Source organism: Meleagris gallopavo, chromosome Z (assembly GCF_000146605.3).
Source record: "Meleagris gallopavo isolate NT-WF06-2002-E0010 breed Aviagen turkey brand Nicholas breeding stock chromosome Z, Turkey_5.1, whole genome shotgun sequence".
NCBI lineage: Eukaryota > Metazoa > Chordata > Aves > Galliformes > Phasianidae > Meleagris > Meleagris gallopavo.
Window position 1 is genome coordinate 36,338,214 of NC_015041.2, and position 16,932 is coordinate 36,355,145.

Genomic DNA, 16,932 nt, shown 5'->3' on the forward strand with positions numbered 1-16,932 from the left:
AAAAAAAAAATCTAGTCTGCAATAATGTACTTTACCTGAGCATTTGCACCAGCAAGCGCCTGCAACATCTGCTGGACAAACTGCTGGTGACTGGGTTCAGCAGGTCCTGAAGTTGGATTTGTACTGCCACTGGAAACAGAACTAGGTACATTGGACCCTGTAGGAGCTCCAGTGCTTCCCAGTCCACCAAAACCGGGATTAAATCTGCACAAGTGACAGAAACAGAAATAAGTCAATTGAATAATAAACCCACGCGTAATTGTAATGTCTAATCCTATGTATTATAAAAATTCTGTCAAACGCAGAATAGGTGACATACTAAGACAAAGAAAATAGTCATCACTGTTCAAAAAAAATGTACTGCATCATTAAACATTCCAAAACAAGCTTAGTGAAACTAAAAAAAAACAAAACAAAAAAAAACCCACACAAAACAACAAAACGAAGAGTTTTCACATGATAAAATCTCTACCTGTAAAAAGAAGCACAAGAGAACACAAAGTAAGAGAAAAGTTGTTTTCTAAAACTGTGACACTGAGTCTTACCCTGGTATAAGTCCCGGTGCCTCTGTTGCCAGAGTCTGCAAACCCTGCTGAATCTGTAGTAAAGCCTGCATTGCTCTTGGGTTTGACATAGCTGATAAGGTGTCAGGATTCTGCATCTAAGAAAATGAGAGAGACTTGTGACTGAATCATATACAAGCACTCAGTGCTAATTTTTAACCACTGAATGTTTTACAGAATCTGATATGCTTTCAGAACTTGTTTTCTCATTTTAAATTTGAATATTTAAACAAAATCCTTCAGAGTCTGGAGGGTTTCTTGAGAAAACTTTCACAGGAAGTGATCAGTGAATTTTCCCTGATGTGAACAAAGCCTTTCAAATAAGGAGTATAGCAAAATAATATTTTTCAATACCACTTCTAAAGACTATCACATTTCAAAGCCAAGGAGTGTCCTAGCCCATCATCATTCTAGAATTAGTAGAATTAGTCTCTTATGTCACACTACTGGTAAGCAACAACACTGAATAACTGTTAGTCAAATTTCATTATATCTAATAAAAAGTTACAAAATATTTATTTCCTAGCTAAACTCAGACCATTGAATTATAATCATGCACATATGCATAAATTGTCATATCTGTAATTCCCTCGCAGGCTATAGAAATGGAAACAAATATACTACAAAACATACAAGCAAATTCACAGTATTAAAGGACCTTTACTGTGACTTCAACTGTGTTTTCACATCCACAGACAACTTAAAAAGCAAATCCTTTTGACTCCTGAAGTTAAATGTCCTGAAATCAGACCATTTCAGAGACAAGATCAAAACTAACAGCTTACCCTCACCTCTGCTTACAGATGCCACTCACAAGCTAAAGCTATTTGTTTCAATTACAAGTCAGACAGTTTTAGTAGCTAGATCTAATTCTAACAGCAGACAGGCTAATAAATCTTAGCAGCCTTTACTTGGCGACTAGACCAAATTTATTCTGTTGCAAAAACATCTGATTCATGAAGAAATGCACATTCTAAGGTCAATCTTCCTCTGGTCCAGAGCAGAACTGCAGAGCAAGGCATTAAGAAGTCTAGTCTAGAATATGAGTGCACAGCTGCACTTAAGTCTTGTTATCTGTTAACATTCTCTGTTCATCTCTTGGATTTTTATTTTCCTGATAGTCAGAGAGTAACTAAATAAATAGCTAGTAAAGTCTACCGAAATCTTGCAGATCATTTAAAGCAGATCACATGGCACGTGCAAGCCAATTCAGGAATCAGACTCAGCTAGGATAGGTTCATGAAAGGCAGGTCCTGCTTAATCAACCTGTTCTCTGTTAGAAAACATTTCTCCCAGAGAGTGGCCAGGTGCTGAAACGGGCTGCCCAGGGAGGTAGTGGAGTCACCAACCCTGGAGGTGATCAAGAAACATTTAGATGTCATATCGTGGGACATGATTTAATGAGAAATAGTAGTGGTAGGTGGACAGTTGGAGTGGATGATCTTAGAGGTCTTTTCCAACCTTGGTGAATCTATAATTTTCAGAAGAAAGCATTTTGGGCCCCTCAAAGTAAGCTGCTGTAATTATTCTGTTTAGGTAAACAATCTTTAAACTGTGGCTTCCTGTACAATATTCAGAGTTGTTTTTACAGAAAATGGTGGCCCAATAATTTCTAGAATACTGTTGTGACCTGGACCTTATCTGAGTACCGGCAATTCTTGTTAAGACTCATGAAACTGCAGATAGAGTAGCTCACTGCTGAACTTTCCTACTTCTTATGAATAACTGCCCTTTATTGCAAAAGATGCCTTCCCCTACACAGAGAAACACTTTATAGTTTGTCACCCAATCCAACCATATAAAGCCAAAAGATAAGTGAGGAAGTATGAACTGCAATATTATCAACATTCTGAGGATAACTCAAGAGCTTTTCCACTTTACTTCACACCCTAATGCAGTAAATCATCTGAACCAGAGTGAAGACAGAAGCAGTTTGTCTGCACCATAAATACCAAGGTGATACCAACGTGAGGAAGTAATCAAAGGAAAAAGCTCATAATAGTGATTCCTGCTGTATCTACACTAATGAGCACTTATTCACAGATTTCAAAACATAAGAATCGTGTTAGTTCATCAGTCATTAGAAAAAAGTGACATTACAAAACACTACAGGCATTCACACAGTTAAAACAATTTAAATCATTTATTCTGAACAATTAAGTTGTTATTGTAATTCCTGTGTATGTTATTTTACTTGTAACATTGCTTGCTTGCAGTAAGAGCAATGCACATTTACTCAAATTTATATGGACTGTCTAATGATGGAAGCTATACAACTGGATTACGTGCTAAATTCCCAATATTTTTGTTTACTCTTATTCAAAAGAGCACAGTACCGCTATTCACAGTGACAGCTAAAATCATGGAGACATCCAAGCAAGAAGCACAATGGTGTTCACAACGAACATAAAGCAATTCACAGGCTTTTGCTTTTTCAGAACCCAGTCTACTCTGCATTAGCTGATTTGGGTTTTTCTACGCACACTGCAAAATGCCTTTACTCAGATATTTAAGGTGGGGTGGAACAGCAGTGGCTTTTCCTACAGTGGTAGGAAAAACACAGTGAAAGATTACTCCATGGAAAAAAGTACTAGTATTTTTGCTTTATTTACAAAACAAATCACAGAGCAAAAAAGTATTCTTCAGCTGTAGTGCAGTATGAATAATTCTTTCTAAGCACAGAAGCAAGAGTAAATCTGAACAGTTGTGCCAATCATAGACAAAAGATATCCACCAAAAGGTTTAACTTTTTGAAAGGGTGGAGAGTCCAAGCAAGAACTTATTTATCATGGAACAACTTGGTGTGTAAAGCCAATGAGAATGCATTAGTATCTCATCTTACTTGCTGAAGGAAAGTAGGAAGCTGTTGTCTCATTTGCTCCTGAAGCTGAGGATTTCCAGCAAATAAAGGATTATTCAACATCATCTATAGGACAAAAATATTTAAATTCAAAGATCAAGCAGTAAAAACCACTGTGGGTTTAAAGATGACTACTTAAAAATATGAATCATAGAGAATATGATAAAGAATACAATAATCAAAGAAAACTCAAACTCTCAAACACAACCACCTCTTTCAACTAAAACTTGTTATGAACTAGCAGCATAAGGACACTGTAGGGACTTTTTTTTTTTCTGCTATCTTTTCTTAAGTGGAAAAAATTGCCAGATCCCTGTCAAGACAATCTCATTCATATTATGACTCACTTTTGCTCAGCCTCTGCTACATATCTAAATGATAGTCTCACCGTAAATATCATCTGCAGAAGATCAGATCCAAGCCAGTATTCAATACAGAAAATAAAACACTATCTTTGTTTAGCATTTGACTTTGACTATTATTTGTTTAACTGAAATGTGAAAACATTTCTAAGATATTACTCACAGAACAGCAGTATCTGTAATTCAATAGCAAGCAAGAGCCAGAGGTAAGCAATTAAAACCAGAACAACACCTAGAAACAGCACCAACTCTACCCTTTCACTTCTCTCATCTCAGACTACTGTGGTTATTTATTTACAAGGAACCAGATCCACTTTAATGTACTAGCATTTGTTTTCTTTATCTGGTTCTTGTACTAGGTCACAAGTTCAGGGCTGCACAAAACATACACAAACTGACAAGTTATTTCAGAAGAATGCCTGGCAGATGTCCAACTATAAACAGAAGAAACTCACTGCAACAGATAGTTAAAGGTAACCTGGTAATAATTTATGTGAGTTAGGCATTAACATACTTGAAAAACTGGGCCATTCACTGCAGACAAGTGTTGGATTGTTGCTCAACTACCATTACTCTGTAGTGAAAATTAAACTATCATATAAACAAATTTTAAAAAATAAAAGCCAATGCACACAGTACATCAATATATCACTATACCAGACACATTTACCTGTACTGCAAGATCAGGATTCTGGCTTAATGACTGCATCATGCTTCTCATATAGGGTGCTGACAACATATTCTGCATAAGTTGTGGGTTTTCAGTTATCTGTTGCAACAAGCTCTGCATTCCTGGTGTGTTGAACATACCAGCTTAAAAAAAAAGTAAAAGGTAAAAGGTCACTTTATTAAACATCTTATCAAATGAGTTCCTGAAATGCACTTTAATGTGGTTTTGCATACATAGATGCATTTGTCTCCTAAAAATAAGAAAAATGCTGTATCCAACACTAGGCCTGTAAGTCATCAGCTGTTTTCATGCTTGCCTGCAAACAGGAAAAACACCATCACTCTTCTAGGGATTTCCTACCATTGTTGTTTTAAGGCAATACTCACACAGTACCATTCTTAGTTTACTTTTCACATTTTTATACAGAAGACTTTGACACTCATCAAGTGCTGCACTAAAGAAATAAAGGCTCTGAATCAAAATTTCTCTTTCTAATAAAATAATCATTTCAGCAAATTTCCCAAATACATACAACTGCAATAACAAACACACCTCCTAGTCCAGGTCCCAAATTTGGTATGGTTGAGCTCTGTCCTGTACTGCCAGAAGTATTATTTCCAACGTTAGTACTGTCAGTGTTCTCACCACTTGTGCTGGTACTTGTAGTAGAACTCTGAGAACTGGACTGAGGAGCCCAGGGATTTGGTAATGGATCTCTATTTTCTGTACGAGATGGCTGACTGTCCCCTCCTGACGATGCATTGCTTACTAAAGAAGCAAATGGATTACCTCCAAACTATAAAGGAAGGAAAAGCAAACATGTTTCATCCACTAAAGCAAATTGTTTTTAAGTTTGCTATAAACCGCAAGTTACATTTCCAAAATTATCATGAAGATAAATGTTGATGGCTCTTGATCAGTTATACTCACCATTCTAAAGTAAATTAAGAGTAAATATGGAGAAAAAAAAAAAAGTAGTCTTTCCAAATAAAGTCTCACTTCTTTTTGAAAGTAGAATTTCTCTTACACTGTATTTTCATCATGATAAGTCTGTATATCCTACAGCAGTTTACAACTATTAAAGTCTTCTCCCATTTTAGGTTACGTATTACTAAATCCACCTCTATTAACTTACCTGGAGCTCATAACTTTATAAGTCAAAGAAATAAAAGAATTTAGATTATGTAGTAACTTATTTAATATAGAAATTTATCAACTTCAAAATATCTTCTCAGACCCACAACACAATATCTGTACTTCTTCAAGCTTAAAGGAGCACAGAAGATGTAAAAAAATAAAAAAATAAAAATTCTCTCTCTCCCCTCAACAGAGAGAAAAGGCCATACTGTGAATTCAATCTTCAAGAAAACTTTGTCAAGTACACATTTGAGAAGTTACATAGTTTATATTCTTTCATTTTTTAAAATATTTATTCTCAGTGGCATCTGTGATCTTTTCTCACCTGTTCCTGCGCTGCATTCAACATTGGCTCCTGAATATCTGTATACATACGTCGCAAAGCATTGTATCCACCTGGTATACTTTCAAGGTTGCTCAAGGCTCGGTCTTGGTTTCGCATCATTTCCTGCATCATTGCAGGGTTTCTAGCAAGTTCTATTGTCTAAGAAAGTGGAATGTTTAATCTGTATTAATAAGAAATCCATTCTGAAATGAAAATGTCAGTATCTGTCAGCATCTCTTTTAGTAGATCTAATCCTGATATTATAATTAAAGCAAAAATCAAGAAGTCAGCTTAGTAGGAGCCAGTGGAATTTGATACTTAGCATGAGTTCTGCCAGAGCTGTGACTATATTGGTTGGGTCAGGAAGCACTGCTAACCAGAAGAAAAAACATTGAACATATTCTCCTCTCTTTACCTTTTTTAACACAATGTACTTCTGCCATCAGAAGCATGTGTACATGCTCAAAAGTACACTGAAGTGTACTTCTAACATCAATACAGTGTGCAGCTTATAATGGAAACTTTAAATACCCTCATTTTCAAATGCCCTCATTTGCTTTTTGAGATCTTTTGCTACAAAACATATCTTACATAACATGCAACTTTAGAAGCACCCAGAGAAGTACACATAGTTAGGTCAACTGGAAATAAGTATATTTTATCAAGAGTAATAACTCTCCAAAACTTGTTGGCTACAAAACAGGGGATTTCAAGTGCACACAACCGTATCCAACTCTAAACTCACAAGATATGATCATAAAAACTTCAACATCTATGAAAACCATGCTGCAGATTTTCTGAATTATCTAATTCAGGCTTTAACAACTATAAACATAACTACAAGTTGCCTACAGTGATATTTTATACTTTCTAAAAAACTCAAATTATTCAAAAATGTTTCTCAATACTCAACTATGGACATCCAGTTCTTGCTATGTTGTTCAGTTACAGTACGATCAAACGTCACAAACTCAGAGATCTTTCTACATACCTGCCTCATTATATCCGGATTATTCAGCATATGTCCAATTTCTGGATTTCTCTGTATCAGTTGCTGCATTTGAGGGTTAGCCATAATTAACTGCCTCATCAGGTCAGGATTTGAAAGCACATTCTGAATAAATGGATTTTCCATTATCTGAACCATCATTTCTGGGTTGGACATGAGTTGTCGTTGCATCTGACTTTGCAATTCTGAAAAGCTTGATGTATTTAAGCCCAGGCTACTCAGGCCTGCCAAACCTCCAAGGCCACCTTTAAAAGAAAAAATATATATATAATTGAATTTACATTTCTTACAATAAGTCTAAACAGAACAACACCTTTTGTAAATGCAAAATACTTGGATACATTCCACATTTCAAAATAACAAAATTCAGTGGAAAGTCCATCTTTGTGAGGCTGTTAAACAGTCATTCATTAAGTCTGCTTCCATAAATAACAAAGCATCTAAAAAAGATCCAACAAATTGCTTTGAAATAGAACTTATTACAATGCTAACAACTTCTGATGTTCCACAGCTCAGGAACGAGTGCCGCTTTGAGTTTTGAGGCCTTGACGTTTTTTTTTCCTTCTGATATGTTCTAGTCCATTTGTGATAAACATTCATTTGTCCACTCTTGTTTAGACTGTAACTGAAAGAGACCTCACAATATGATGTATATTGTCTATTCTAATTTAAACTAGAGCTGTTCTTTTTCACTGCTGCAACAAGAACTAATTAATAATGCTTTTACTTCCCTTCCTTTGCTGAATCCAAATAGAAAACTTTCATATTTTAAGACGTAGTTAGCTATAGAATTGGTTACACCTAAAAAAATGCAATTGCTTAAGACAGCTTTTTTTGTTGTTTTTTTTCTTCTTTCTTTTCCAAGGAAGCAAATGAGATAAAGAAAATGAATTAGAAATATTGATATTGCTGAAATACTAATTTCAAATGAACACTGCAGTCTCTTTTTTTATGAAGGAGAAAACAACATGCTTGGAAACTGAGAAAGAATAGACTGTAAGATTAACAGCAATTTTGCTGCTTCTGTTCCAGATTTCAGCTTTGTATTACAGATCCAACTTTATCATTACTTCACTCATGCCAATTCAGACAGACTCTTAAGGAGAGGGATGACAATGGGAAGAGTTTAATGCCAGAATACAGCATCAGCAGCACTCCACTACTGAAGGTGAAACAGCTCATGTCTATAGCCCCTTCATACAACCTGTGTCACAGGTATTTGTAATTAGCTTTTTTTTTTTTTTTAAAGTCTTGATTGTATTACACCAAGGATTCAGAGAAAATTATCTGTACCCTGTAGAAGATACCCACCAGAGAATCAGAGAATAGTCTGGATTGGAGAGGACCTTGAAGATCATCTAGTTCCAATTCCCGTTCCCACAGGGTTCCGACCTATCAGGCTGCCCACGGCAACAGTAAACCTGACCCTGAACACCCCAAGAGATGGGGCATCCATTGCTTCTCTGAGCAGCCTCTGCCAGTGCCTAACGACACTCTAAAATGAAAATCTCCCCTATTTTAGTTTAAAATCATTCTACTCTTTCCTATCACTATCAGACTCTGTAAAAAGCTGGTCTTCCTCCTTTTAAGTTCAGTTTAAGTACTGGAAGGACATAATGAGGTCTCCCTGGAGCCCTCCCTTCTCCAGAGTGAAGAAGTCCAGCTTCCTCAGTCTTTCTTTGTAGGGGAGAAGCTCCACCCCACTGTCCATCAGCTCTAACAGATGTTCTTACCCAAGCCAAAAGGGTTACTATTTGTTGAAGTTGGTGTTGAGGTACTACTGCTTGATGCTGATGTGGTAGCGGTACTCCCGCTGCTGTGTGTTTGCTGAGCTTGGTGGTCTTGTGATCTAAAAAACAGAAAGACAGTTTCAAAATTACAAATGTAGCAAGGCAATTTAAATGATGTCATTAAACATAGCAAGGGTGTCAAGGATAGTTGGAATCTTAGTTTTTCATTTTGATAGTTTCTAAGAATCACATCTTTCCAGATGGCTTCCTGTAATAAGTCTTTCAGGCATCTGTAACATCATCTTCAGAAGAGAAGTTTCAAATATTAAGAAAATGAATGGGTATCACTGCAGCCATTACCACCTTCTCATACAACCCCAGAGATACCTACCAGTGCACTGCTCTCTGAGACTTTACCTTGCTTCAGAAATTCTTTGCCTCACTCTACTGTATTTGATAGCCACTGGACAGTAATGATTATATGCTTGAGGCTTAAAGAAGTGAAATTCTATTCTTGTCTTATTAAAGACAAATATCAGAATCTCAGTAGTCTTCATAACTAAAAATGAAGTAAAAACAGCTGCCTAATTCATATACTCACTACACTGTCTCTTGCAGAGGCAATAGTACTGGTGCTGCCATATGATGTAAGAGACCAAAGAACTCAGCTGATTCACAGCTAACCTGGCCTCTACTCAGTGAGGCAAATTTTAAGTCCAAATCACTTGCTAAATCTAGTTCATTAAACAATTACATAAACATCTGCATTTGAAAAATTACAAAATTGCAGTGTAAAATAATTTATAGAGTCTATGCAGACCTTCCACAAAGACTTGAAGGTTAGACAATATGCTAAATTTTACAGATCGGTTCATTTCACATCTCAGTATCTTTCTTGTACAACAAAATTCTGTACTTGCTTCAATAATGCAAAGTTAAAACAAACAAAAAACAACCCACACAAGTCTGACAGATGCCTTTAGTACAGAGGCTTCCCTGAAGTTTAAGATTTCTCTGTCACTGAAATCAAAAACCAAACTGGCAACGAAATGCTTTGCAGATTTTGCAAGTTCTTCCACCAATTCATCAGTATTACTTTATGAAGGATCCCATCAACACCTCTGTTAATAGATAAAATATATCATGTCAAGTCATGAACACCGAGGGTACCATAGGACTTAGCAACCTCATTCAAATTACTACTGATGTTCCAGTGTATGAAGGAGACACTAATTTTTGTCCACAAGATCCAACACTTCTCCTAAAACCTCAGTTCACAATGATTCATATAATTCAGTTTTGCTTATTTTCATTCGTACTCTAGTAAGAAAATTCTAGGTCTATCAAAGCACTCATAGAATCCAATGAACGAAAACTTGTTCTAGAGGGAAGCTCCTATATACACACTAACAACCCAGAAAAGGGGTACTTAGGCTTGTAATAACATTCCCTGACAGACCGCTGCAGGTAATACTCTGGGTTCCTGAGAAGAACAGTACTGCAGAGTACTTGTGCTTAAGAGCAACTGACAGGTTTGAACACAAGACCAGTACAATCACAGATGCATATAATAGCTTGGGTTGGAAGGGATCTTAAATATTATCTAGTTTCCAATCCCCCTGTCATGGACAGGGCTGCCACCCACCAGATCCGGCTGCCCAGAACCCCCCCAAACAATCTGGCTCTGAACACCTCCAGGGGTGGGACATCCTCAGTTTCTATGGGCAACTTGATCCAGAACCTCACCATCCTCTGAATAAAAAAATTTCTTCCTACTATCTTTTATTTTAAAATCAATCCTGTTTGTCCTATCACTACTGGATTATGCAATCAGTACAATTAGCCAAGCAGTCGTAACTTCAGTCACAAAGATCAGACTGCAAAGGTGGTTATACTTAACGAAGTAAACTTAACTTCCTAATGAAGATATTTGGTTTTCTTAGTCTAAGAAAATACACAAAGAAATATTTTTTTCTGTAAGAAAAAGGTTATGATACAAGCATAAATCTTTATTTATAAATCTTTATTTGGTTCTTCCATTATTCTGAGAAGCAACTGTACCTCTCAATTGGCTGGTCTCAAAGAAAGACAGAAAATAAGACATGGCTGAAAAGCATTTCAACATGCTTTTGTTTGGAAACAGGGGTATATAAACATATTTGTTAGGTCTCAAGTCTTTCAGCTTCTAGCCTTTTAGTGAGAATTCTTTGAAGTCTATGTTTTAAATCTACTTTACCATTATATTCCCTCATCAGCTTGTGAGCATCAAGAACAGTGCTTACTTGGACCTTCATATTCAGAAATTCAGTATAACTTTACTATCTACTGCTAACAACTGTTACTTTGAAACTCTATCAGCCATGTTAAACCAGCCAATGTAAACTGCATTATATTGTGGGAGACCAGGATAGGGGTATAGGATGCAGAATATGACGTGGACAGCAATGCTGAGAGGACTCATGCAGGGACACCAAGCCTTCTGGAAGGCAAAAAAAAAAAAAAGTATTGCTGCTCAACAGATACTTGTGGTCACTAAAAGCTGCTATCTAAGACAACTGTAAAAATGCAGTGCAGTCAACAGTCAGCAATACTACTGCAGTTAAACAGCAAAAGCAAGAGAGCAGCCTGATCTAGCTGTAGGTGATCCTGTTCATTGCAAGGGGGTTGGACTAGATGACCTTAAAGGGTCTCTTCCAACTCAAAAGATTTTATGATTCTATTACTTAAATTCAGGAACATGAATCTGACTAAAATATGACACAGGCCTAAGAAAAAAGCCTTTTAACTTCAGACTTACTTTACAACACAACTAACTAGTTGACTACAGTTGTTTAGTCAGATCTAAGTTTGCCCAACAGGAAGCTGTCGCATCAGAAATTAAAATTATTTTGACTTCTTAGAAGCAAAGAGACAACTGCTTATCAGTAACGTTACCTGTTTTGTGTTTTGATAACCAGGTGAACAGTGAGTCCATCATGAATCCCATGCTGAGTCAAAGTATCTTGATCTTTCAATATTTTTCCAGCAAATATGAGTACAAGCTGATCGGTACGGGACTTGAAGCGCTTAGAAATTTCTTCCTTAAACTAAACAAAAAAGTTAATTTTTTACACTCAGATAATTGTATACTGAACTACTATGTTTTTAGTAATTTGTGGACTTGTTTCAAGTTTAATATACTAAAGTACTTACTCTGCATTTTCCACCTTACACAATCTAGAAATATTCATTAAGCTCACTCAACTTTCTCTTCTTTTTTTTTTGTACAAAGAAAGATAGACAATCAAGTCATTCCTCTTCCATGCAATAAAGATGAGAAGTGTTCCATAGTTAATATTTCAGGCACAAATCCATTACAGTAAGTACATACCAGTGTGTATATACACACACACACACACACATAATTTACATGTTCTACTAAATACATATGCTATTATATGCACTGTTTATATATATATATATATGTACGTATCATTATATATATATATATATATATATGTACGTATCATTGTATGTATATGTATGTACGTATCATTGTATGTATATGTATGTACGTATCATTGTATGTATATGTATGTACGTATCATTGTATGTATATGTATGTACGTATCATTGTATGTATATGTATGTACGTATCATTGTATGTATATGTATGTACGTATCATTGTATGTATATGTATGTACGTATCATTGTATGTGTATGTATGTACGTATCATTGTATGTGTATGTATGTACGTATCATTGTATGTGTATGTATGTACGTATCATTGTATGTGTATGTATGTACGTATCATTGTATGTATGTATGTACGTATCATTGTATGTATGTATGTACGTATCATTGTATGTATGTATGTACGTATCATTATATGTATGTACGTATCATTATATGTATGTACGTATCATTATATGTATGTATGTATCATTATATGTATGTATGTATCATTATATGTATGTATGTATCATTATATGTATGTATGTATCATTATATATATGTATGTATCATTATATATATGTATGTATCATTATATATGTATGTATCATTATATATGTATGTATCATTATATATGTATGTATCATTATATATATATATGTATCATTATATATATATATGTATCATATATATATATGTATCATTATATATATGTATCATTATATATATATATGTATCATTATATGCATACTAATATGTTAATATATATACACACATACAACATACATACACTACAGAATTTATCCTTCATTGATCAGACTGAGGATAGAATATCCCAATTACAGTGAAGCTGTCTATGCTTTTCCTTGAACCAATCAAAGAATTATCCTCACTTCTCAGACAGTTTTTGCTGCCTTCCATGCAACAAAACTAGCACTCCTTTCTACACAGGCAAAAAATATTCCTCAGATGGCCCTGCTTTCTCAGCCAACTCATAACATAACCAAATGAAATAGTTCCAGCCCAGGTCATGGTGAAAAGCCATGTGCTTCAGCTGACCACAAAATCACACACTCTCATTAGCCTAAGAGAACATGGAAATCCAACATGTATCTTTCTGCCTTCTTAGCAAGTAGTAACCAGGTTACAATTTGACTGAGATTTTATTATTACATAGAAATTTTCACATCAAGAAAACAAAAGTCACTAAAAGTAAAAAGGAAAATAGTAGGAAAAAATGAGAAGGAATGACTTGATTATATCAAAACCAGGTACATTTTTAAACAAGACTACTCAGTAGGTTAACTATTTTTGAAGGATCCTAGTCAGTTGGGAAAAACTCCAGAAGTTCACCCTATTTGGCATTTTAAAATTAAATTGACCTTACCGCTTCGGAAGAAAAATTCCAAGCATTCTAGAAATTCTCACTCCTACAGAAAACTCAAGTATTAATCTTATAATTATTAATAATTATGTTTTATAATTGGCAGGACTAAAAAAGAAAATCTCTTAGTGTTACACTTTGAACATGAGTCTCTAATTGGAAGGGTTTATTGTACAGGAAAAGAAGAAAACGTGCAAAAAAAAGAAGTGTCTGAGAGACAACTTGAGACAACAAGTTTCTCTCTGGGTAGGAGATAGCCCTTGGTTAGTTAAGTCTGATCAAAGATTTAGTTCTGGTTCTTATCAGAACAGCTTCTAAATCAGCTTTTATACTGACAATATCTAGGCTTGTCAGTATTCCAGAAAGTAAGAGTCCATTCCTTTCTAAAGTGGCTTACTTACCTGAACTATTACTGACATGTTTATCCAGCCTATTTTCAGAGGTCTCTAGAGATAGAGACACCATTATCTTTTTTTCCAATAAACCTACTCCAGAGCTTCACTCTCCCTTTTCTTCATTGTCCTGCCCACCATGACCAAAGGAAACATTGTTCTCCTTAGAATAAAGGGTTGCAGTGAGGCTAACCTTTCCTTGAGGAGTAGTGTTTTCTAACCCAATCATTCTCACTACTTTCTGGATTTTTAAATTCAGTTATATTATAAGTGTAAGACTCAAAATATACTACAATATTCTACATAAACTCTTACTCTTACTAGGATAGCAAGATAAACTCTACATTTTGCAAGATACATTCCCACTTATAAGAAGCAGAAGCCCATATGGGAAAATAACAGTGTTGACTTATTAAATAACTATTAACTCTGTAGACTATTTTCTGCAGAATAACTTCATAGACAGTTGCTTCCTAGTCTGCATTCTTTAAAATTATTCCCAAGAATGCATATTCCAGAGTAGCAAAACCAGGAGAAATACTCAGTTTGGTACAAAGTTAACGCATAAAAATATTGCGCCAGACCAAAAAGTAATGTAATTTGCTGTTATACTTTCACAACATGGTGTGACAGGGAACAATTTAATTATCATCATAAAGTTGATGCTGTAGTGTAAACACTGCTCAGAGCCATGTCCTGCCACATTTCCAAAAGCAGCTATTTATCCACGAGGCCAAAGAAGCAAAACACCTTTCATAGAACATAGCTATGTGGTACATAGTATTACTAGTATATAGATATCAAAGGCTATACCCTTCCTTTTCCCTACTATCATGATACTGCTTTAGATGACGTGCAAAAACAACACTAATCTAAGAAGTGAACATAAAATCGAATGTACGAGAACCATAAAGAAACCTTTACAGCAATGTATGCGCACAATCCAAATGCACAAAGGGCCTTTTTCCAGCCAGGAAAACGTAAGTACTGAGAGAATTTCAACTGACGCATATTTATATAAATAGACTAACCACTGGGAGGGGAAAAAAGAAAAAATTAGTCTTTTTCATCAGTCTCACCTGAGTTCAGCACACTCTTCAGATTTTTGCAACGATTGAGCCATGCTTCATATTAAATCCACAAAAGAAAACCATCTAGATGTGACATCATGAAATTCATTTTGTAAATGAGTCTGTTGACTATTTTTAATAATCAAAAATAACAACATAGCAACGCAGCAACAACAGCATAGGCCTGTGACAATAGCACACCTCTTTCAGAGGCAGGGGGAAGACATCATTTTATACATCTGCAGTAAAGAACCATACAGATTTTTTCAGTACAAGTTGGGTTGTTTTGTTTGTTTTAAAATTTCAGGATCCAATCCATGCCAGTTTTCAGAATCACATAATCTCTGCCAGTACCGTAAGATGATTAGACCTAAGATGGAGTGTTCTCGGGAGGCTCTACCTGGAATACTGCAGTCAGGCCTGGGGCACCCAACACAACAAAGACTTGGAGCTGCTCAAGTGGATGCAGAGAAGGGCCATGAAGATGATCAGAGGGCTAGAACACCTCTCCTGTGAAGACAGGCTGGCTGCCTACGAATACAAGCTCAGGATCTGAGCTTGCTCATTCTGAAGTAGAAAAAGTTCTGCGGAGATTTCATTGCGCTTCCAGTATTTAAAGTGAGCTTAGAAGAAAGATGATGAGGGACTCTTTCCCAGGGTATGTAGTGATATGACAAAGAGGAATGGTTTTAAACAAAAATAGATTTACATTAGATATTAGGTAGAAATGCTTTAATATGTAGCTAATATGGCAAAACAGGCTGCCCAGAGAAGCTGTGGATGTCCCACCTCTGGAGGTGTTCAAGGCTGAGCTGGATGGGTTCCTAGGCAGCCTGACCACAGCAAGGAATTTGGAAGTAGATAATCTTTAAGGTTTCTTTCAACCCAAACTTTCCCATGATAACACAAATCATTACTGTTTGCTTTGTAAAGAAGAGTTAGGAAGGGTGGAACAGAGAAATTTCTCCCATACTCTGCGGGCAAGCATCTCTCCATTTAGTCTCCACCCCTCACTCTACTGGTAACTAAATTAAACGCAAGACCATTCTCATACAGTAAAACAGGAAACCCAGAGTTTTCTTTAAATTCAGAGTAAGGACAAAATGAAGAAGTGAATGCATTCTAACTCCTACAGACCCTTTGTACACGTAGTTTTTATAGGACTCCTCATCATTCTAACAAGCAACAAATAAGTTAGGAGATAAGCACTTTGGTAAGAAAAAGCAGCATGAATTATAGAAGTCCCTAGATGCAACCAGTGAAGACAACTACATCAATTCTGTTTTCCTAAACAAAATTGCAAATGTCAATCTAATATGTATCACTTTAAGATCTCAAATGAAACACACTCAACAAAAAAAGGAAGTAAAGAAGATAATGATGGGATGGATTTTGGTGTTTTTAATAAAATGAACTCAGGTATTGCTTACTTTGTCTATTCGTACAATTCAACTAAGTAACACTGCTGGTAAGCTACAGTTACTGTTTTAACAGGTAAAACTGTGGATGAAGGTAAGGCTGTTGATGTGGTCTACCTGGACTTAAGTAAAGCCTGCAACACTGTTCCCCACAGCATCCTCATGGAGAAGCTGGCTGTCCATGGTTTGGGCATATGATCTGCTGGATGAAACACTGGGTGGATGGCCAGGCCCAAAAAATTGTGGTCAGTGGAGTTAAATCAGTTGGCAGCCAGTTACAAGCAGTGTCCCTCAGAGCTCAGTACTGGGGCCACTTCTATTTAACATCTTTATTAGCGATCTTGATGAGGGGATTGAGTGCACCCTCACTAAGTTTGCAGATGACCCCAAGTTGGGAGGAAGTGTTGATCTGCCAGATGGGAGAAGGCCGCTAGAGAGGGATCTAAATAGACTGGTTTGATGGGCCAAGGTTAACTGTAAGAGTTTCAGCAGGTCCAAGTGTTGGGTCCTGCATTTTGGTCACAGCAACACCAGGCAACTCCACAGGCTTGGGGAGGAGTGGCTGGAAAGCTGCCTGA

At 36.1% G+C, this 16,932-nt stretch overlaps 1 protein-coding gene across 1 annotated transcript in view; it reads right to left on the minus strand.

The window, feature by feature from the left end:
• UBQLN1 (ubiquilin 1) overlaps positions 1-13,893 on the minus strand; it is a 29,757-nt gene extending 15,864 nt beyond the window's left edge. Inside the window, exons 1-10 of the mRNA XM_010725784.2 lie at positions 13,876-13,893; positions 11,591-11,742; positions 8,660-8,775; positions 6,909-7,171; positions 5,918-6,076; positions 5,008-5,251; positions 4,456-4,598; positions 3,406-3,489; positions 546-661; positions 36-204 (exon numbers count right to left, since the gene is read on the minus strand). Of these exons, the coding sequence (XP_010724086.2) occupies positions 36-204; positions 546-661; positions 3,406-3,489; positions 4,456-4,598; positions 5,008-5,251; positions 5,918-6,076; positions 6,909-7,171; positions 8,660-8,775; positions 11,591-11,742; positions 13,876-13,893 (1,464 nt within the window). The remainder of the gene's footprint in view (positions 1-35; positions 205-545; positions 662-3,405; positions 3,490-4,455; positions 4,599-5,007; positions 5,252-5,917; positions 6,077-6,908; positions 7,172-8,659; positions 8,776-11,590; positions 11,743-13,875) is intronic.
• Between the last annotated feature and the right edge of the window lie 3,039 nt (positions 13,894-16,932).